The following is a 22,932-nucleotide window of genomic DNA, read 5'->3' on the forward strand; positions in this document are numbered from 1 at the left end:
TTTCCAGTAAAACTTCCGCACAAGTTGTTACCAGCATAAGGTCTAACTAATTATTACAAAGTAAAATTATGACCTCTTTTAGTCTTTGCGCTACACTGAGTAGTGGGAGGAAAGTAGATCAATAAAATGAATTACACGTTTAGCACGTGTGATAGCTTTCCACCCTCTGTTTTCATTTCGGTTATTGCTTACTATAATTTAGATTTACACAATTGCTTATTTTGCACATGACCTAAACGTTTTACTACTACCCTAATCAGCAAAATTACAAAGAATAAACAAACCGTAACCCAGAAGGAATGAGATGCTCCCCTACCGTCTCCACAAGTGCCCTTTAAATATTATTAAAATAGGTACAATAAATTATTACCAAACGGTACAGCGCTGCTCATTTCCAACTTCCTTCTGCGCCTTTTTAAATCACAATCCAATTCCATACCAAGTTATAAAACTTTAAGCAGTTTGACATTTAGAAAATTGTTATTTTAGTAACAAATGCGATTTTAATTTTGTTCAGGAATACAAATTATCCATTGGTTTCCATTTGACACGACGCATTTAGGTGAATGCGGCGTTGTTTGATTCGGACATACGAGTAAATTCGGGTCATTTTTTGAAAACGTCAATGTCACAATTTTTGAAGTTACTAGATCCTTACAATTTTTGTAATGCGTTGCCATCTGTTGTTGTTAACGTATACTATTTTGATTTCGGCGAATCGTCTAGGACTGTGGCCGTATCGTGAATTTGTAAGGCGCTTCTTTGGTAATTAATGTAAATGATGGACGGTAAAAATAGAATTCCAATTAATAACAATTGTAAAAAATTTTTTGTTTAATTCAAATGGATATCGTACTGTTTAATAATTGCATTTGTATTGTTTTTTTAGCGCATTTTCCAACTCATGCTGGAAGGCGCTAAGACTGCTTTCACATTGGCGATTTCTAGACGCGCGATTCTGCAATATTATTATACACATTACGTTGCTTGCCCGCGCGACTGATCAATAGAGCAAAAAGAAGCGTTTCTTCGTCGGAATTCATTGATACTTGACTGACTTGACGTTACCATCCGCTTGGATTTGTCGCGTACTCGCGCGGCTAAAAATCGCCAATGTGAAAGCAGTCTTATAGTCACTTTCTGCGCCCCGTTTTAAAATACCTTAAAAAATATAGACATTGCACTTGAAAAACAAAAGTTGCGCATCGATTTCCGGTTAAACCGGAAATTTCAGTATGCAATTAGATAGATAGTAATGACACATAAAATTCCTTGTATCTTCAACGCACTGACCATGTGTGCTATTTTGATTGAGACTGCAGTGTATCTCTGCTGTTTTTTTTAAAAGGGATTTACCGTTTTCGCCACCCTGTGCCATATTTTTTGTGAAACTTTTAATACCACAAACAGAATCAATCTATTACGTTTGTTTCTGAGATACAGGGTGAAAACGAAAAGTTTGACTTTTTGGGACGTTATCACACCCTACTACCCATGTAAGATAAAGGTAATTCTAGTTATTTTTACGTGGAATCCAGTGGCGTAGTAAAAAAATTTTGGACCACCCGGTTCTGAGATTTGACCCAAAGTTGGTATTTTTTCTTGTATTTTTTTAATGCTTTGTTTATTGTATCCATGGCAGCCGATACCAATCAATAAAAATGGCTGACGGTACAAACAGGATAAGTATTTCCAAATTTTGAAAACTATGATATAATATATATACAGGGTGAGTTTTTTTTTCATTTTAAGCATTGGGATCTCGGAAACCGTAAGACATGCGGATTCGGTTAAATGAGGAAAGAGTTGTCGTTTTAAGAGCTTATTTAAGATACGCTTTTGTTTTTTGAAAAAAATCCACAGTTCATTAGATATGAGCGAAAAACAGATTTCGTGATTTTTCATTTAACTGTTGTAGAATCGTTATTATTAGAAATACAACAAAATGACACGAATAAAAGTTTTAGACATTTTAATGCTTAACATGATGAACATACTTATTTTTTTTTAGATCTTACAATTTTCGAGTTATAACGCAAACTTACATTTTTTTAAATGGTAATCATAGTTGGCTTTGACATTTTTAAAAAGGACAAATTTTTCTCTTTATAACGATATAAGGCTTGCTAAATGTACTTTAATAAATAAACGCCCTGCAGTAATTTTCGAATTATTGAGAGGTAAGTAAACAGAGTTGGCCATGGAAAACAATATCTAGTGAGATAGGTACTTAGACCATATAGTACATGTACTGCTATTAGCCCTATGCTTTCAATACAAAATGGGTAGTCACGGATAGAGGGCACTGTAGTCGTGGGTATGTGAATCTCAGGCTAAACTAAAGTCGTATGAACACCACTCGGATCGCGTAAAGAGTAGCTTTTATGGTAACAAATAAGAATAGGTTTGCTTTTTTGCCTAGGCGATTAATTAATTGACGTTTGTTAATTTATAGGTTGACAGTCTCAAATCGTGTCTCATCGGACAATTTCGGGCAGACTCGTTTACCCTGAAACTCACATACCCAGGCGATGTCCTTGACCCTCTTTTAGTTACAATTAGCAGTACATGTACTATATGGTCTAAGGACAGGTACCTTTCATTTACGACGAAAATTGGACAGGCCAATGTTATCTTCATTTTCTACCAAATGAATTTCAAGATATGTAGGATGGGTTAGATTTGGAAATACGACGTAATTTACGCTGGTTTCAACACAACGGTGCCCCGCCGCACAACTAACTGCAAGTTAAATATTATAATAGACAGTAATTAAGAGAACAAAAATGTTTCCCATGGCAAAATCTGTTTTTACTACTCTTAATAATACAAACAGTTCTGTATCATGTTTATTTGTCAAAGTAAGTACAATGAACCTTATATCATCGTAAACAGAAAAAAATGCACTTTTTAAAAATGTCACAGCCAACTATGATTACCATTTAAAAAAATGTAAGTTTGCGTTATAACTCGAAACTTATAAAAGAAGAATAAATATTAATAAATGTGTCTTATTAAGCGGAAAAAATCTACAATTTTTGTTCTTTGCATATTTCTGTATTTCTAATACTAACGATTCTACAACAGTTAAATGACAAATCTGTTTCTCGCTTACTAGTAAACTGTGGATTTTAAAAAAAAAGCATCTTGAATAAGCTCTTAAAACTACAACTCTTTCTTCATTTAACCGAATCTCTATGTCTTACGGTTTCCGAGATTCTAATGCTTAAAATGAAAAAAAACTCACCCTGTATATAAAAAATATATTGCGATACATCAATGTAATCAGAAGAAATCATGAAAAAATTGACATTATGATGTACAGGGTGTTGCGTTTAAAAATACCAACTTTTGATCAAATCTCAGAAACGGTGGTCCAACAATTGTTTTTACTACGCCACTGGGTTCTACGTAAAGACATCTAAAATAGGCAGTTTTTACCTTTTTTCTATCTTCCATGGGTAGTAAGATAGATAGAAGATACTTCACATCCCAAAAAGTCAAACTTTTCGTTTTGACCCTGTATTTCAGAAAAAAGTGGCACAGGGTCGCGAAAACCACAAGTCTATCATTAAAAACAGCTAAGATACACTGCACTCTCAACCAAAATGGGACACATGGTAAATACACCGACGGAAAATTTTTTTTATATATATATACAGGTTGATTCAAATTCGAGGGCCACCATGGGGATCTCGGGAACTGTAAGAGATAAGTGGGTAGTTCAAATTTGGCAAAGTTGGGTATTTTGATGCTTAACAAAATGCAGTTTTGAAACTGAAAAAATTCCGACTACTTTCGGAGATATCCGGAAAAAAACCGAAATTTTGCAAAATCGTTTTTATTTTTTACTGACGTTATTTAAAAATATATTTCCAAATAAATGATACATTATTATTGCCACTTTTGCCTCTCTACAAGACGCTACTTTTAAATTTTAAGTTTGACGAATTTTAACCACAGATAACTCCATTAAAGGCAAACATATCTCATATTGTAAATATTATATGTGCGCATGCGCAGTCTGCACAGTACCAACTTTCTAATTTAAGAAGATATTTCTCTGAATTGTAACCACAGACGCTTCTAGTAAAGAAAAAGATTGACATATAGTAAAAATCGAATAATATGCCATGCGCAAAAGCCGAAATGTCGACTTTCTTAGTTCTTACTTATAGAGGTTTTTTTTTAAAATGGCCGGCCCGTGTGGCGCAGTTCAGTTGAAGATGGACTGTGGTCCCTGGTTCGAATCCGGGTTCGGGTATGGGTATTCGTAAATATATGGTGAGTTGGGTTGGTAGAACAGCCTTGACTGAAACCACGCCCACTCAAAAATAAAGGCAAATAAACAAATGTCATTATACTGTATTCATTTTAAGAAGGTAGCGGTAGAAAGCATAGGGAAGCTTTGACCTTCAGTGTGATTGGTTAAAACATGAGTCAGTATCACAGTGAAACATAAAACGACTGGTGAATTTTGTAAGGTGGTAGTTTATGTTGCCAACTAAACTGCCGAAGTGTCATTAGCTGTTATTGCGAAAGGTTTATTTCTGTTCACAGTGCTGAATATTTCTACTTTACAATAATTTGGTGCCGTTTTATATTTTTCCTGTGTGTGTTTATCTTCAAACACAGCGCCATCTACTACCTTCTTATAATGAATGTAGTATAGTAAAGACAAACACATGACACATACTAAAAATCAAATGTGTAAGTGCGCAGAAATTTTAACTAAACTCGTCTAGTAAAAACAAACATATCGCATATCAGAAGACGTATTGCGAACTCTTACTTACGGAGACATTTTTTGAAATTTTAATCACAGATGCTTCTAGTAAAAACAATCATGTCGCATGTAGTAAAAATTAAATATGCACATGCACAAGCCGGGCAATGTCAACTTCCTTATAGAGATATTTTATGAAATTTTAACCATAACTGATTCTATTTATGAGCAAGTTATACTCGATTTTTTTAAATAGTTCCAACACAGTTTTTAAATCGGATTTTAAAACTACTTACTAGCTGCCGGAATTCCGAGACTAGCTGCTTGGCTCGCCGCGACGGAAAGTGTGTTAGTATACGCGTTATTGTAAGCGGCCGCGGCCGTTGTACTCGTTGGATAACCTGGCGGCATACCGCGCGACGAGCTTGACGGCAACAATCCAAACGGCATGCCGGGATGCGGGCCCAAACCGTAAGCGGCGGCACCTGCCGACGTCGCAAACATATTGGCCGCGTTCGCCGCATTGGTATTATCGCCTTGGGGCCAGTAGGCTGCGGTAAAATAATTTTAACATTTGGGTTGCATTCGGCGTTTAAGTTATACTCACCAAAGAGACTTGCGGCATCGAGCAAAGTTGATGGGTCAGGAGTGTTTGAGAGTTTACTGGAGTTGGAACCACCTTCAGTATTCTCCCCATTTTCTTTATCCATTTCCACCCCACTCCCTGCAAAGAGTCAATTGAGGAGTATTTGCCTGAAATTGCAATTAGCGCGTACCTCAATATTAGTACTGTATGACGTCCCTTGCCCGTAAAAATGTGTAGCCTAACCCATTTTTCGCCATCTGAAACAAAGTAATACAATTGAAAAGAATTTTTGAAATAACAATAAAACAAATTATGTCATTACGCCATTATCAATTATTTAAATATAAAATCGAGGTTAAGAAGTGGGTAACACAATTGAACTTGACCTAGAGCAAGCGAGCGACCACGACCTCTACCCCACATTCGCGCCCTTCTTTAGCACGTCGAGTTCGAGGGGAACGCACTTTCAACTGTTATTCAACTATGCAGGAAAACCTCTTCGGGGCACGAGTCTTTTACGCCAATAAAGATCGGTCTAAAAAACCCTCTTTTCGGTTACATTCCGATTCAAGAAATCTCCAAGCTTTTGAGACAAAAAAAACGATCAATTGGTGTATGGATATTTGCGTAATATTCCTGAAAACGGGCTCCCCATTTCCATGACGACCGTATATAAATCAATGAGATTCGGTTTTCGGGTAGCGGGCGTATTAAGTTTCCTTGTTGCGCAAATGGGAAGATATAGGAACGGAAACATGGACTACTTAATTTTCGTCTCTTGTTTTCGCTAGAGTATTACTGGCTTAATTAAATAAATTGGTTCAAGTTTCATTTTTACACTACAAAAAGTGCGGCAGGAAGGCACAAATCATGGTATTTTACAACTATCAAAGAGATATGTACACTTAATACATTTAATGAGACGTACAACATGCTTAGTTTATTTTAAAGCTACGAGTATAACCCCATTATAATGTTATGGATTTATTTAATAATTATCCCTATAATTAATAATAACTTAAAAACCATAAATGGCAGATATCGACATATGAGTATCAAAAGGATTGACATTTCACGTAGAATTTAAAAATGCAATAAAAAATAGGGGTTGCCATTTAAAATAACGAAGTTACTATCTACTTCCGGTGTTTCCGGATGTGCGGCCATTTTGAAAATATTTTACATCGATTCGGCCTTCAGAGTAACTCCTAAGTTCAAATTTTCAAAAACCTACCTATTTTACTTTCTCAAAAACGTTTAACTACAGCTCCCAAAAAAACACCCTGTATATTCCAAGTGGGATATCCCTCGCAAGGAACTATACAGGATAGTCTATCCATCGTGTAGGTTTTCCCCAGGGCCGCTTCGCACTTATTTACATATCCCCATAATTTTTCATGATCTTCGTCTCTATAGCCATACGACTACAATTTTTGCTTCTGTACGTACCTACAATGTGCGATTCCATTTTATGCCTGAAACCGGAACTCTCTTTTTCGTTACCGAGCTTCTGACCCATTAGAAGCGATTACCGATAAACCAAGGTGCGTTCTTTCGGAAGACAATCACTCACTATCACTAAAAGTCTTCCAGGGCAGAATTCGAAAAGGTTGTGGAGCTTTTAGTATTTGTAATTTCTAAAAATCTTTCATTAATCATTTCAAAAATTTTAAAGGGGCCTTTATTTGAATCTTGAGGGGATCTGTGAAATTTAGTAATCTTAAAAGTGCCAGTCAAGAACATTTGAGGAATATCTGGATAGACTGTCGGATATTTTTCATGAAGATTTGGAAAGCATTGGACTGTACACCAGATGCAAAAGGTAAAAAATTTGAATAGTCTGAAGAAGAGTTTCCGAATAGCTCTTGGAGAAGTAAACATTTTATAACGAATATTTAAATTACTTTACAACTATTTTCATACAATTTCGTTCCAGTGTTCGAGGACGTGCCGCGATTCTGTCCATTTCACCATAAATAACAATTAAATTCCAAAATAGGTGAAACCACTCCGAGTCATTTTTCGATTTTGAAAAACCTATCTTCACCTATAACAGCAGGTGATGAATTAGTGTCACTAGATTTGTTTAAAATTCGATTGTTATAAAATCATGGCCGACTACTAAAAAGAAAATCCGAAAAAAATAGGTCAATTCAATAAAATGGGAATAAGTCAGAAACTGCTAAGGATAGCTATAGGAACATGTAATATCAAAATATGCCAATTTCGATTTTCTATCTCATGCAATAGTAAGAAAATAGTCATTCCATTTAAAAAAACTTAGTTTTTAGTCTTTGAAGTTTCATAAATTTGGATCTCCATAGGTGCGGTTGTACGCAACTTAACTTTTTTTTAAGTACACTAAAAGAAAGCCCTGTTCATTCTCTATGCACTGATAAAAATGGGTTGCCATGACTACAACCGTTTTCAAGTAATCAATTATCAAGGTACCGTCTGCATCCGCCATTTTTTTTCTTAAAGTCAAAATAACTTAAAAACCATAAATGGCAGATATCGACATATGGGTATCAAAAGAACTGAAATTTCACGTAGAATCCAAAAATGCAATAAAAAATAGGGGTTGCCATTTAAAATAACGAAGTTACTATCTACTTCCGGTGTTTCCGGAAGTGCGGCCATTTTGAAAATATTTTACATCGATTCGGCCTTCAGAGTAACTCCTAAGTTCAAATTTTCAAAAACCTACCTATTTTACTTTCCCAGAAACGTCTAACTAAAGCTCCCAAAAAAACACCCTGTATGTAGTATACACTGTGTCCAAGATGATGTCTATCATAGAGATTTCCGAAGCCATAAAAAATATACGATGGTCAAATTATAGACACAAGATGCGCAATTAAAGAGTTATTATCATGTTTTAAAGAAAACCAGGAAATTCCGTTTACTTTCGAAGATATGCCCGAAAAACCGAAATTTGAAGAGAAACAAAAAAACACTTTCTCATTGCCACTTTTTGAGCTCTTACAAGACACAGCTGAGAGGATTTCAACACAACGTTTCGTATCGGAGAAATCATCGTCAACTTATGTTTTTATATGGTCCCTAGAAGAGAACACATTGTATTGAGTGGCATACAACCATGTAGGACACAAAAAAACAAAAGTTGGCAAGTCTGTTGATTTCAACAAGTATTCTCGCACGTTATAGCGTTGTGCGCGGGTGCACCATCCTGTTGAAACCAATAGTTTCCAACTTTTGTTTTTTTCTTGTGTGCCTATAATATTGTCTCCAATATAGACAACGAGCGACGTCACTTCCGGTTGTCGAGTATGGACCAAAATTGAATCACTTAGTCCCTTGACCATTGTCTATCTATTACTGAAATAGAACTGGAAAATTCGAAAACGTTCGTGAGTTATCGTGTACACAGACGGACGGACGGACGGACAGAATGTCCAAAATCATAAACTCGCTTTTTGTCGCTCGTTACTAAAGTGCGTTTTAATTTTTTCGAAAAATAACCGCGTATAAGGGTAACATGTCATCGAAAAGAGAAAAAAATCTATATCAAATGAGCCTAATTAAAGGGTACCTACATTGGTATTTAAAAAAAATCATTAGTTTTCTTAAATAAGTAAAAACAACAAGAGCAGGAGGACATAGAGGAGGTGGGGTGAGAGGATGTAGAAGGAGACGAGATATCTACAGAAAAGATTGAGCAGCAATTAAAGAAACTGAAGAAAGAGAAAGCAGCAAGGAGAAGTGAAATATGAAATGAGACTTGGATTTTCGCCACAAATAGGGTCAAGGAGGAGATGAGGAACCTGTTAAAGAAGATATGGAAAGGAGCCGGACTACCAGAAAAATGGAAGGATGGAGCCATAGTGCCAATTTAAAAAAAAACGTGATAAAGACATACAGTCTTTAATTATAGGGATATCGTGACATTGAAAAAGGACTACGGAATAGAGAAATAGAAAAGAGATGTTGGAGATGCAGAAAAGGAGGGGGACGATCAATTGTATACATTGTTGTGTAAACTGGCAGGCGGACGTTTCGTTTGACTTTTACGCTACATGCGTAACATCATGTATGGCTAATTTCAATTATTGTTTACGTTAAACGTGGTTGTTTGTTGGAAATTGATCACAAATCTCGAAATTTCGGTCATATTAGTTGAATTTGAGGAGAATATAGATAGATGTATCAACGTTATTTAATTATTTGATGTTTGATTTTTAAAACTAATTGTAAATTTAAATTGCATGTTAAAAAACTAGATTTATTCAGTTAGAAATTATGTTCGTAGTATTTGCAGAAGTTTAATCTCATGTTTTTATCCGGTCGTAGATAAGGAGTTTTCTTATCGCACACAGGTACAGATTATTCTAACAGGGCGCATTATTTTTCTAAAGAAAGGAGTAAGTGGAAAGGAAAAAGGTTTTAAATAAGCGTTAATCATGGATCTTTTTTTAGTGGAAGACGTGAATCAAGTTTTTTTGTTGACGTTGAAAGGTACCCGTATTTGAGCGTGTTTGTTTGCAAAACAGTCAGTTTTGTCGTTATCGAGGCTTTCTGAAGAGACAGACAGTTTTGTTTAATTGTGAAGTTTTTTTTAAGGGAACTGTTATAGCTTCGAATGTGTGCTCCCCACTCCCAAATCTGTCTGAAAAAAATTGATTAAGTAGTTAAAATTCAAAAATTATCCAACAATAATTTTATGAACAAAAATCATAGCCTTTGACATTTGACGGTTTTGGTCTTCCCTTTGCTTCTGATTTTGAGGTTATTTTCTGTTTCTGCTTCGGTTTCCACCAGCTTCGAAGTCGTCTTGTTCTCGGCTACACGTACCATGTTCGTTTTGGGGAGACCTTTCCGATTTACGGACTACGTATTTGTAATAACCATCTTGGACATGGGGACCTTTTTTGTTGTTTTGACCATATTGCTTACAGCCCTCGTTACAGCCTTTGCCCCGGATCTTATTTTACCATTTTTAATAGAAATATAATCTTTTGACGGCGATTAATTAGCTAAAATTCCATTCAAAAACCGCTGAATGTATAATTCGTGCAACTGTCTGTGACATTTTTAATCAAATTGCTCAAATTAATTGAAAACGATGCACGTTGCTCGGATACTTAGACATTGTTCTTTAAAATGACGTTTTGGGAGGACATACCTTATTAGTATATTAAGATACAAGTGTATAATCAAGTCTTTAAAGCACGCGCAACGAGTTTAAGGGCACGACGCAAAGCGGAGTGCCTTTAACGTTGCAAGTGCTTTAAGGACTAATTATACACGTGTATCTTATAGTATTTTTTATTATACCTGCAATATAATTTAAAAATAGGAAATACAATGAAGTCATATTGACGTTATACTCGAATACATGTCTAATTAAGTGGGCTGGGTGTTCGTAATTTCACGATTGCCATGGAAATGCACTTGACGTTTGCTTACAAAAATCATCGTCTTTGTGAATTAAACGATTTCCGTTGAAAAAGATAATACACCGCCCCGATGTAAAAAGTGAAAAGTTGTTTTCTTACTTACGAATACAGTCTTAAATGCATCCATAATGCTGGCATATATGAAGGAAATGTCAAAGGTATTTAAATCTTCTATATTTTGGTGCATTCATTCAAAACTTTAAAGCAATGCTGCGATTAAAAAGTGGAACAGATTTGGAAACATACCCTAAATTACGCGCGTTTGTGAAAGATTCAACGAAAGGGTAGGTACAAAAGCCAAAGAAATGTTCTGCATTTACAGAAAGCGACTTAAGAGGATTTTTTATTTCATCCAGATGACAGTTTCAAAAGTCATACTTGGAAGTATCGTTACTTAGCAACTTTAAAGCACGTGTGTTTTAAAGGCCCTTTTTCGCACGCATTTGAGTGTTTAAAACGGAGATTGTGATTCAGGTATAATAAAAACTATATTATGATACACTTTATGATTGTTAAAATATAAAACGGCAGTAAATTGGTAAATAGTAATACAACTAAACTTCAGTATAAAAACACGATTGTGTAAAAATGAATATTCAAAAATCGCCGAAGAAGATCTGGGGCAATTACTACTTCCTATACAAATAAGTATATTGACTACAATATAACTATTAATTTTTAATTACGTCTGCCATTCTTTTATTTGTGTCGCTTTTAATTTCGCTGCGACTATTCAATCGAATAAAGTAAGTAGTTAATGATAGGAATTGTAAATGATTAAAAATATTAATAAATCAATCTATCAATTAGACCAAAGTAATCCATATTTCCCCCACACCATAAATTTAATGAGATAGAAAACGCAAATAACTTAATAAAGTCACTGCGTCAAAAAAAGCTAGCGATACGAGGGACAGCGACAAAGAAAAGAGAGAACACGATAACCATTATTGATGAATGGGATTACATTTGCTGTTTACTTTTAAGATGGAGCCACAGGTAGGACAATGATCGTTATTGCTTCCGTGTGTTTAATTGACGATTACGAGAATGATGAATGGATCATTAACGACTAATACTAATGTAATAATAATAATACAATAAAACGGAGTTCGACATTACCTTTAATGCGGCAAGAAAACGTGGAAATTACGGGAGATACCGAAAATCAATAGAACGGAAGGAGAGAAGTCACAACACAACAGATACAAATGCTTAAAACCTTCTGCTCACCCGCGATATCAACCCTAATTTTATTGAATTTCTTAGAGTGCTCCTTTCAAACATTTAAATGCCGACCGCTCTGACCGGCGAAGAGTGGCAGTACTTACGTTTCAAACTTACGGTATATGGTCACACTTTGCACGTTAAATATACACGAAAGACGCATCCATTTTGTAATAGTCTGTTTCACTACACGAAGTGTCTAATTATTAATTCTTTTTCAAGAGAGAACCACCGAAAACAAGCAGTGCAGCTTTATATGAAACGACAAACGAGCGAATACAGGTACATTTTAAATCAGAAAAATTAATTAAAAATAGCGAGAAAAATAGAATCTGAGCGAAACTAATTGAAACATCAATCATTGAGACTAATGTGTCAATTCGCACTATCTATCTAGCACTTGAGACTAATTGAAAGATACATGTGGTAATTAGTCCAAATTGATGAATATAGATATGTTGATTAGCGGCGATTTCGGTATACGAGGGAACGTTTCTGTTCATAAAGATTGTGGATGCAAAGATTTCAAGGCCGATGCATCTTCCCTTTTGTGCCATAGAAAACTTTGCTCCAATTCGCACATCAATTATACAGACAGGCAAATGTGTCAAATTTGCTGTAATTCTATCTGACACATTTATCTACGGTTAGGACTAATTGACAGTCAATTTATTAGCCCAAACTGAGCTGTTAGCGCTGTTATCAACGTATATCTGTCAATTAATAGATTCATCAATTAGTTTATCTATTGATTAGGCTAATTTAGATAAATGTCTGAATTAATCCCAATTAACAATAAATGTGTCAACTAGCCCTATGTAACAAACATAATTTAATTAGCTCATGAATCAACTAGTTCAAATCGAGAAGTAGAACGTCAATTAGAGCTAAATGATGTTCATAGTGTGTACAAGAAAAGAATGAACAGTGTGGGTAAATTGGAAAGTCAATTAGATTAGAAAAAAGTTACGTACTTTAGGACTTGGTAAAATGATATTTAAAAAAATCGGAAATTCTGATAAGTTGCGAAGATATTCGAAAAAAACCGAAAGTAACCATATTCGATTAAATCAAAGTTCAAATTTTCCAGAAATAACCAAATTAATTCCTGAAAGCACCCTCGCCCACGTGGGCGACCCTGCGATCAATTTAATTGGCGCGAATTAAACCGCGAATAAAGTCGAAGATTGCGCAAGTGTCAGTCTTCTACTGATAGATTTTGCTGAAATTTGGTTTCTGATTAACCAAGAGTAGTGACGTTTTTGGTCCTAAAATATTGATCCGATTTTGATGTAATTTGAGAGATGGTGAATTGGAATTGCACCATTAAAACAGTTTCTCGCCGGTGAAATTCGGGAGTACGACCTTGTACCATAAAACAAGTTTACTCCTTATTTATGTAACCGGAGAAATCCCAGATCACGACCTTAGTTACGTAACCGGGCAATACCCTTCACCAAGGTCACAACTATTTTGCCGGGGAAATCCCAGGGCACGACCTTGCACCATAAAACAAGGTCACTACCGTAGTGACGCAATCTGGAAATTCCCCACGCCAAGGACACAACATTACATCATTCATCAACGTCACAAACCAAACGCAGTGTGGGTAAATTGGAAAGTCAATTAGATTAGAAAAAAGTTACGTACTTTAGGACTTGGTAAAATGATATTTAAAAAAATCGGAAATTCTGATAAGTTGCGAAGATATTCGAAAAAAACCGAAAGTAACCATATTCGATTAAATCAAAGTTCAAATTTTCCAGAAATAACCAAATTAATTCCTGAAAGCACCCTCGCCCACGTGGGCGACCCTGCGATCAATTTAATTGGCGCGAATTAAACCGCGAATAAAGTCGAAGATTGCGCAAGTGTCAGTCTTCTACTGATAGATTTTGCTGAAATTTGGTTTCTGATTAACCAAGAGTAGTGACGTTTTTGGTCCTAAAATATTGATCCGATTTTGATGTAATTTGAGAGATGGTGAATTGGAATTGCACCATTAAAACAGTTTTTCGCCGGTGAAATTCGGGAGTACGACCTTGTACCATAAAACAAGTTTACTCCTTATTTATGTAACCGGAGAAATCCCAGATCACGACCTTAGTTACGTAACCGGGCAATACCCTTCACCAAGGTCACAACTATTTTGCCGGGGAAATCCCAGGGCACGACCTTGCACCATAAAACAAGGTCACTACCGTAGTGACGCAATCTGGAAATTCCCCACGCCAAGGACACAACATTACATCATTCATCAACGTCACAAACCAAACGCTGGGGGGGGGGGGGGTCCCACCGGGAGGATAAGGTGTCCGTATACTTACGTATTTTTCGGTTATCGCGACTACTCTTTCAAGAACAAATGTGCACTTTGGCGCATCTATATTCTACAAATTTCTCAGGATGTTTGAACCCTATGTGAAATCATCACATTTTGCTGACTAAGAAAATTTGAAGAAATTACAGCCCTAGAACGAATACATTTGAAATACATGTAGGTATCAATTATCAGTGCTCATTAAAAGACAGATAAATCACTGTATTAGTATTAATTGATTTGGCATCGTACTTGTCCATTAGCATTAATTGACACATCGATTAGCCCCAATTAACGGATAGATTACTTCTAATTGATAGAGAGGCGTCACTTTGAGATAATTGACAGATATACAGGATGTAGCATCTAAGACCCGTCGGATCATAATTTCTCTACCATAAAAAATATCGAAAAATCTAAGAGCAAAATTGTGCACAATTACTGCTGATCACTAGGGGCGTGTTGTATTCCAGTGGCGCATCAATCTTCCGTTTTTTTTTTAATCACCTACCCTTGAGGAGTACTTACCCTTAATTTTACGGATATGGCTGTTTTTCCTCAAAGTTTGACCGTTTTCAAAATTTTTTTGAGAAAAACTAAATCGCGTCAGCGGTGAAGTTTTGTATTAATGGGGTTCAGACTAAGAACTCTACCACTTTCACATAATTTTTTTGGTAAATTATCTCGATAAATGTCATATTTTCTTTAGATTTCCCTAAACAAGCTATATACCTAGCTCTGGATAGCCGAAACTATACAAAATTTCCACCGATATTTAATAATCAAAGTCGGAACGTCAGTTTGTAGAGAAACTTCAGAAACTTATGAAGATTTAGCTTTTTTAAACGTGGAGAAGGTGCTAAAAGCTTCCGAAACTTCTGGAGACGTGATATATTTTTATTTTTTATTTTATTTTATTATCCCTCTCTTTTTTTGGGCCCTCAACAGGCATGCGCCCAATTACAGAGTGACCCGGATAAAGCTATTTAGAGGTGCTTTACTTGACTTATAGATTCTTCTAAGACTCATACAAATTAAAAGGAAGATTCTAAGTATTTTAAAGATCCATAAGATCCCAAATGTTCCGAAACTTGCGCCAAGGAATTTAAGTAATTTAAGGAAACTAAGTAATTTGATCTGTTTGAAATTTATGATCAGTACTGTTAATCATATGCTTGGGAGATTATTCGGAAATTCAACCGCTTTTTAACCGTGTTGGAATTGCCATGGAAACAATATTGTGTCAATTATTACCATAGCAAAATCTACCAATTCGGTTAAACGCGGAAAGCGCCTTAGTCAAACTTACCATTTTTCATTAAAATGGTTTTCAACGAAGTTCGGTTGCTTCGTAGATCACTGGATCTGAAACAAAAATGCAAAATTAGAATAGTTTTTCCCAAGGAAACTTCGAACAAACAGAGTATACCTCCGTGTTACATAAATAATAACAGCGTTATCCAAAAAAAAGCACACGCACACAACGTGCAACGTTAGCTAATTTAATATCATTTGAAGTTCACGATAAAAACGTTTGATTAGACCAATTCAGGAACACGCAGTGCAATTTCACTGACCTCAAAGTAATTAATTATGTACTAGTAAATGATTAAACGTATGGAAATATAGATCTAAATATTGTAGGTATAGTCAGAGTCAAAAGTAATGTACCCGTTCAACTTTCAAAATTAAAACAAAGCTGACGTCACTGGGAATATGTGCTACACGGTGCTACAGTTGTGGAATCTCATGGACATTACCTGTGACACTGACTGTACGTCCCCGTTTGGAGCATAATTGTCGTCTGATTTGCGCATAAAATTTTTTATTAAAAATCAGGAACTACGTGACCGGTATACTTTTTGAAATAACTAATTTTTTCTAATGGCGCAAAAAAGCGCATAATACGCACCTAATTATGCATTGGATTTAGTTGAAATAGTCGAAACTGTCCCAGCTTTCAAATCAAGGGGGTTTTTAATATCCTGAAGAAAAATCTACTGGGAAAACTTCTGGGAACTCTCAGAGGAAATCTTTAGATTCAAGTTACACAAACCAAATGCTTGCATCTGAAATAATTCTTCATTCTGTACACCTCTACAGTATTTAGCAGTTTTGGATGTATTTTTTGTGAGTAAACCTTAGAAAATCTTTTGAGAGTCGTTACGAATTTTTGAGTATTTAGTATCCGAATTTTGAAGAATCTTTAAGACCCCTTTACGAGCCGAAGGATCTTTAAGTGCATTTATTCAATGGTTTAAAAGTCCCTATGACTCTCGAAGAGTCTCCTAAGAGCATCCTAAATACGTTTAGTGCGAGGTTTAGTGTTTAGAAAGAAAAGTCTTTCAAATGTGTTTTTTGTTTTCCTACCATCTAGACACTTTTTTGAAAATTTAAGAAATCGAAGAAATTGGTTTAAAAAACCGTTTTAATTTTTTCAAAATCTTTCTAAAATATGAAGTTTTTTCGTTCCTACAAATTCGATAAGTAAATCCAAGTAGATACTCCTAAAGACGTCTTAGACAGATAACATGTCTTGATTTCAAGTCCGTACCCTCACTTGAAAATTGCGTTTTTTGATTACGCCGTTCATTCTAAAATGTGTCACTTTAGGAAACTGCCTGGTTAAAAAAACATAAAAATTGAACCAGTTGTATCGTAAATAAACGATCAAGCATGACCTACCGTACTTAAACGTGTGTGTTTTGACGCAATGCCTGTTATGAGTATTTAACAGCTGATATGTCGGTCAGAGGTTATCATAGTCAATTTGAACTTAAGAATCAAAATAAAAAGTTTTTCCGCTTTTATTTATGTTTAAAAATAGTCTGATTACGCATACAAGGTCTCCGCGTTTGGGACCCCTGGTGACGATTGAAAAGCCAATGGCCAACCTGTATATATACCAAAAATGTCGACCCTCTATTTGTTGCTATTTTAAGACTCACACTCATCTAGTTTTAACCTCGGTTTTAACAATTTGTTAACACTCATTCCAAGTGCAAATAAAGGCCACCCTTCGGACAGATCAGATCTCACCACCTCTGGCAGCCAATCGAGAACAAGGATCCTTATAAATTCATTAATGTAAGTGTACATAAATAAATCATGTAAGGGGCCTCGTACTTTAATATTTTCTCGCCAGTAATGTGTCAATTGCCTGACTTTTATGGAAATAACTATTACGTACATATGGCCATATGAGAAATATTTAAACTTATTCAGTACATCGACCTAGGGGGGTATTTACGAAATAACCACAAAGTTGGTTGGTTTCGTTTAAATTTGTATGTCAGTGTTTATTCTTACATTTAGAAATTTGTTAGATGCGTAATTTTTCGTTTTAATTTTATCGCTTTTATAAATTAAAAATTATTCAATTTAGATACGGTATTACAAGTAAGGGTACATCTGGTGGTTTGCGATAAGGAGTTTTCATTATCAGGAAATGTAATTAACGCGCGTGTTCTTTTGCTTTGCAAATACCGAAAATTTGTCATCTAATTCTGTGTTATACAGCAAAGTGAAGTTCAGAAGCGGCCAGCCTTTGTGTGTGCCTCTAGTATTGCAAACCAGATTATTTGGACCTCGATTTGGACTATTAAAAAAAAAGCTGTAAGTAATTTTAAGATTTCTTATTTTATTTCCCTATCGACCGCATGCCTGTGGGGTAGCCTCTGGAGTAATATGTCCAAACATGTGTTTCGGAATAAATTTTTGTCATTGTCAATCAATTAATTGTGTTTATCCGAATCCATTGTGCGACCCGGATAGCCATTGTCATTGTCTATTCCGAGGTCTATTCGCTTGGTATCATGTATTATGAAATGTTCCAAAAATTGTTAAACAAAGTTTAATTGGCAAACGTCTGTCAATATGAAATATCAAATGTATGAATCCAATGTATTAATGGGAGACGCTTATTAATACACTTTTATTTGTTGTGTTGTCAAAAAGTGAAAATTTACATAAAAATAAATTGGATAGCCCAACAGACATACGATATATGTTTACATAGTTCTAACCTCGGTTCTAACCTATGTAAAGAATTGCGATGACAGACGTTTACTAATCATCGCATTAAATCTGTCGTTATCTCTTGGTCTATTTGTGAGCTACGTATTCCCCGAGGTATATTTATTCCCTTACTACTTACTAGAAGCATCTATGGTTAAAATTTCGGGAAATGTCCCCATAAATAAGAATTATTTTTACAATCTGCGATATGTTTGTCTTTACTAAAAGGATCTGTACATTAATCGTCAATAGTTTTCTTGGTTCAGGTGCAAAAAGAGCGAACTACTTATCTTGAAAACTGTACGAGTAGTTAGGGCATCGGACGGACGGGCGGCGAAAGGGGTCATAAGTAATAGCTAGAAAATGCGCTAAAAATAGAGAAATTTATAGTGCTTCCTGAGGTGCTTTCAAAGTATAATATGAGCCGAATTATTGAAAAATCGGACAGAGCTTTTAAAAAATGCCTTGTAAAATAGTACTGTTTAGAGAAATGCGGTAGAAATATGCTTTTTAGGGCATTTCCAAAAGGAAAATGAACGCTATTGCCCGCACTTTGTCTATCTGTCCATCTGTTCCACTACTAGTCCTCCAGTTTAAGCTTTTTCCTCGGCTTTTTCGTTGTAGTTTCTTTCTTATATGGTGTAGTACAGTCCCGCGACCAGAACGACGAAAGCTTTTTTAGATTTGTCACTTCTTTTCCGAGTTATTACTGATTCTGCGCGGAAAAATGCGTCGGTCGCGAGTTACTACATTTTTAACTTTTTTAATTTCGTAATTTTCTTTCATTTATTTCTTTTTCCAAGTTTTCATTCTTTTTAGATCGGCCAAGTTACTAAAATAGTCGAACATGTTGTTCCAGACATAACTTGACAACATATTATCCATCAGTAAAACTACAAAACTAAGTGAAATTCATAATGTTGCTAATCAAATGTGTACCTACTACCAGATTTATTAGAACAAGCGGAAGTTGTCGAATTTTACGGCATTAATTCTGCAGTACTTGGCAGTTCCTTGCAGTACTTTGTCAATACTTGAATAACAAAAATTCCCATCAATTCTTCAATGATTTTAGCTAGTGGATGGCCCCTCGGTCATTCTGAAATTGGCAATTTTTTTATTTTCGTTCGTATTAAGACAGCGAATATTTTCAAAATATGATGACGTGACGTAATCTTTCCGAGAAATATGATTTGTTTGTTCAAGAACATTGTAAAATAGTCGGATGCGTTCGGAAGAGTTCGAGAACGAGTTGGACGTTTGCTATATAAGCAAATCGAATTGCGTTTCGGGGCAGTTCCAATTTCGACGCCTAATTAATAGAGTTCGCGCTGTTATAAATTGTGTATTCATGAGTAATACATAATATTTGACTTATAAATCAATTCACTTCAAAACTGTTATAAATTTTAATGGTAATTAAATAAAGCACGTAGGTAATTAAATTTACAATATTTAATACGCGGGTATACCTATTTACCACCTCTCGGCAAGACCCTCGTTTAGAGTATGAAGATTGAAGAAGTTTAATTTTAGGGTTTTTTCAAGATGCTTTCGAAACCAAAATGGTGTAAGCCATGAGTAGAAAAGTACAATTTTAATATAAAAAGTTTAATTGTGTGTGTGTGGTGGAGGGGGGAGGCGGGTATAGCCACCATTTGAATTTTCGAAATGCCAAACAGGCACAAATCGTGTGCTATATTTTTGAAAAGAGAATTTAATTAATACGCTATTTTTTTAGACGAAAATCTACAAGTAATTCCCTTAAAAACCAATTGCCGAATTCTTGACGAAACAGCTTCCAAGCTCAAAGCAAATTATTTATTAACAAAAAAAAACGTTTTTGACAGTCTTACATCCGTCGGGCGCGGTCAATAGGTACTTGGATGGATGACCATTTGGGAACACCCTCGGGAACATCTCTCCTTTTTTTATTTTTCCTCGTTTGTCTATTGATTTTATTAATTTTTTGATTTTACTGTCACAAGGCAATACATAATTAATAATTGTAATTCCTAATTAAGTACAATTAATTTTGTTTTGCTGAAAAAAATATTTTAGTTTTTTAACTTTGACCTCGAATTTGACATTTTATTCTCAGTTTTTTTTGTAATAAAACCTAGCACAATTTTTATTTATTTATTTAGTTATTGGTACAATTTTTGCTCGAATTTTTGTAGGTTGTACACAGAAAAATAAGGTCTTTCGAGCACCTTAATAAAAAATTTTAGGTTGTTATTCGAAAACAAACGCAATACCCCAGGCAATACCTCCCTTACTAACGTGCAGGTGATAAAAATGAGGTTAGGTCCGGTAACTTTTATCTGATCCTGTATACTTAGTTGTTCTGAAAGCAACAGATGATTCAACCATCATAAAGACACTGTTGTAATAGTTTTCTGCATTTCTTTTAAGTAAGAAAATATAGGGCTCGATATACTCGTCGATATAGGGTCATTCTGAAATTTACTTTTTTTAGTTTCCCTCGTATCTCTTTAAGTAAAATGTTCAAATGTTGACCCAAAAAGAGCGCATGCCTCTATTACTTTTTGGTAGTGGTAACAATTAGGGAGATAAAACCCTATAAAACTGTCGAAAATGGGACACCCTACACATCGGCTGATATACGTAGTGGCCCAATAACACTAATAATAAATGATGATGACTCCTGTGTTTTGTGTTGGTTGGAACGAGGGTTGGAATAAAAGTAAATTGGGACCTGACGTAATCGCCGAACTCCTAGGATATCCCCACAGACATCCTTGGACATCTCAGATATCTGTGTATATCCTTGGATGTTCATTGACATCGTTGGATATTTGTGAAAATCTTGAATGAATTTTATTAAAATTGATGATTCCTGAAAATGTGGTTGCGAAGTTTGTTTTAAAAAAAAAATTTCCCTAACAACGAAACAGTAACAAACACTTACCAAAGAGTCCAAAGACTAATCGTTTGAAGAATCGTGGCTGCCAAAGTTCCTGCTTCTCAAAATTTTTTTCTCAGTTACGAACGAGGTTACGAAAGACATACAAATCAAGTTTTACAGTTACAAATATTCACCAGCATCACAACTCTGATATTGTTTTTATTATTTTTTTTTGCGAATAGTGCAGGCTGCTGTCGGAAAGTAGACAGCAGTCAGCAGCATTCGAAAACATGCATTTTTCGTAAACTTGGAAGTTACGTAGATTTTGAACTTACAATTTACGTAGGTACTAATTATTTTATTGTTATTTGAGTGATAGTACCTCGGCTAGTACTAAGGGACAGACAGACGCGCAGAAAATAGAGAACATAAGCGTTTTCACTTCTTTTGGTTACGCAAAAAAGGAAGCTAGAATGAGCTCAGTTATTTACGTTACCTATTTCCAGTAGGCGGTTGCACTTTAAAAGTTCCCTCGTATACCAAACACTTATCCGTTAGTTAATTACGGGAGTATGAATAAGATGGGGGCAAAAAATTAGTATGGGGTGGTTTACGTGCGTGCTGTACACACGAGTCGTCATCGTAACCCCCTCCTTCGTATGTGATTAATAAAAAATTTGCGTATGTCTTCGATGGCAGGACAGGTATATCGATCGAATCGCTTAAACTATTTAAAGTATTTTTCTATGCACAAAATTATCTTCTTCGACCGATCAACCGAAATCGGAGGCGGCTGGCGCACTCTTGATATTTGAAACAAGAGAACTGGTTTCCCTTTCATAACGTCGTCGTTTAGGTACTTCTAATCGCGCGTCGATTGCAATTCGTTTCATTTTAGGTTATTAAAATGAAAGGATGGCGTGTATTATAAAGCGGTACGTACAGGTTCCCCTCGGCCCCCCGCCTTTGCCAATAAAACTGTACTTCCGCTTAATTCTTCCAAATCGATTTCTTTTTACGAGGAGCTTGTACCTACGAATTTACAATAACGACCAAATACTTCGTTCGGTTCGAACCGTTCGAAATTCCTCACTATTTATAAAGTAGGGTAAACTTCTCTAATGTTTACGATTATACTTACGTTCCCGATAGGAACAATAAAAATCGTTCCAGAAATCGCGCAAAGAGATCGTTAACTTTCCAGGTGTACGCACAAAAATATTCCCATACCACGCACGCAGCTGTTACAAAACAATTACATTTAATTAAGACCGATATTATTGCCCGATTTACAAATAATGGGGTTAGTCGAGAGACAATGACGAGCACCTTAACTTTTAAGGATTAAAAAAACATGCAAATGAATCGCACTTACGTGTTTGTATAAAGATAATTATCCAATGAGTGAATGAGATCATCGAAGAGTAGGTAAACTGAGATGAATTCGAAGACGACTACTACTACACTCTCACAAAAATGTTACACAAAAAAGTAATTAACGTTAAATGCAATTTAAAGCGGTTAAACGACACGTTACACGTGAGTTTTCGAATTACACGCACTCCCGGCACTGCAAGGGATGATTCTGCGGCAATTATTGCTAATTTCTGTTGCAATTTACGCGATTTCGGGGGTGTTTTACGAATCAAGAGCGCTTGCCGTCACAAGATGGCCGGACCTAGGCTTGGTGTCAGTCCGATTGCTTGCCAACCCCCCCCGGCCGTGCACGGAACCCCCCCCGTAAACGTCCAAAGGTTTTCATTCTCGCTT

The 22,932-nt window shown here is 35.6% G+C and overlaps 1 protein-coding gene across 1 annotated transcript in view; it reads right to left on the minus strand.

Annotated features, from left to right (window-relative positions):
* LOC116166093 (bromodomain adjacent to zinc finger domain protein 2A-like) overlaps window positions 1–22,881 on the minus strand; it is a 42,927-nt gene extending 20,046 nt beyond the window's left edge. The window contains exons 1-5 of the mRNA XM_031480928.1: window positions 22,538–22,881; window positions 15,586–15,641; window positions 5,503–5,569; window positions 5,334–5,450; window positions 5,023–5,277 (exon numbers count right to left, since the gene is read on the minus strand). Of these exons, the coding sequence (XP_031336788.1) occupies window positions 5,023–5,277; window positions 5,334–5,436 (358 nt within the window). The 5' untranslated portion in view covers window positions 5,437–5,450; window positions 5,503–5,569; window positions 15,586–15,641; window positions 22,538–22,881. The remainder of the gene's footprint in view (window positions 1–5,022; window positions 5,278–5,333; window positions 5,451–5,502; window positions 5,570–15,585; window positions 15,642–22,537) is intronic.
* Window positions 22,882–22,932: the final 51 nt, after the last annotated feature.

The sequence above is a fragment of the Photinus pyralis genome, unplaced genomic scaffold, assembly GCF_008802855.1.
Source record: "Photinus pyralis isolate 1611_PpyrPB1 unplaced genomic scaffold, Ppyr1.3 Ppyr1.4_LG1, whole genome shotgun sequence".
NCBI classification, from domain to species: domain Eukaryota; kingdom Metazoa; phylum Arthropoda; class Insecta; order Coleoptera; family Lampyridae; genus Photinus; species Photinus pyralis.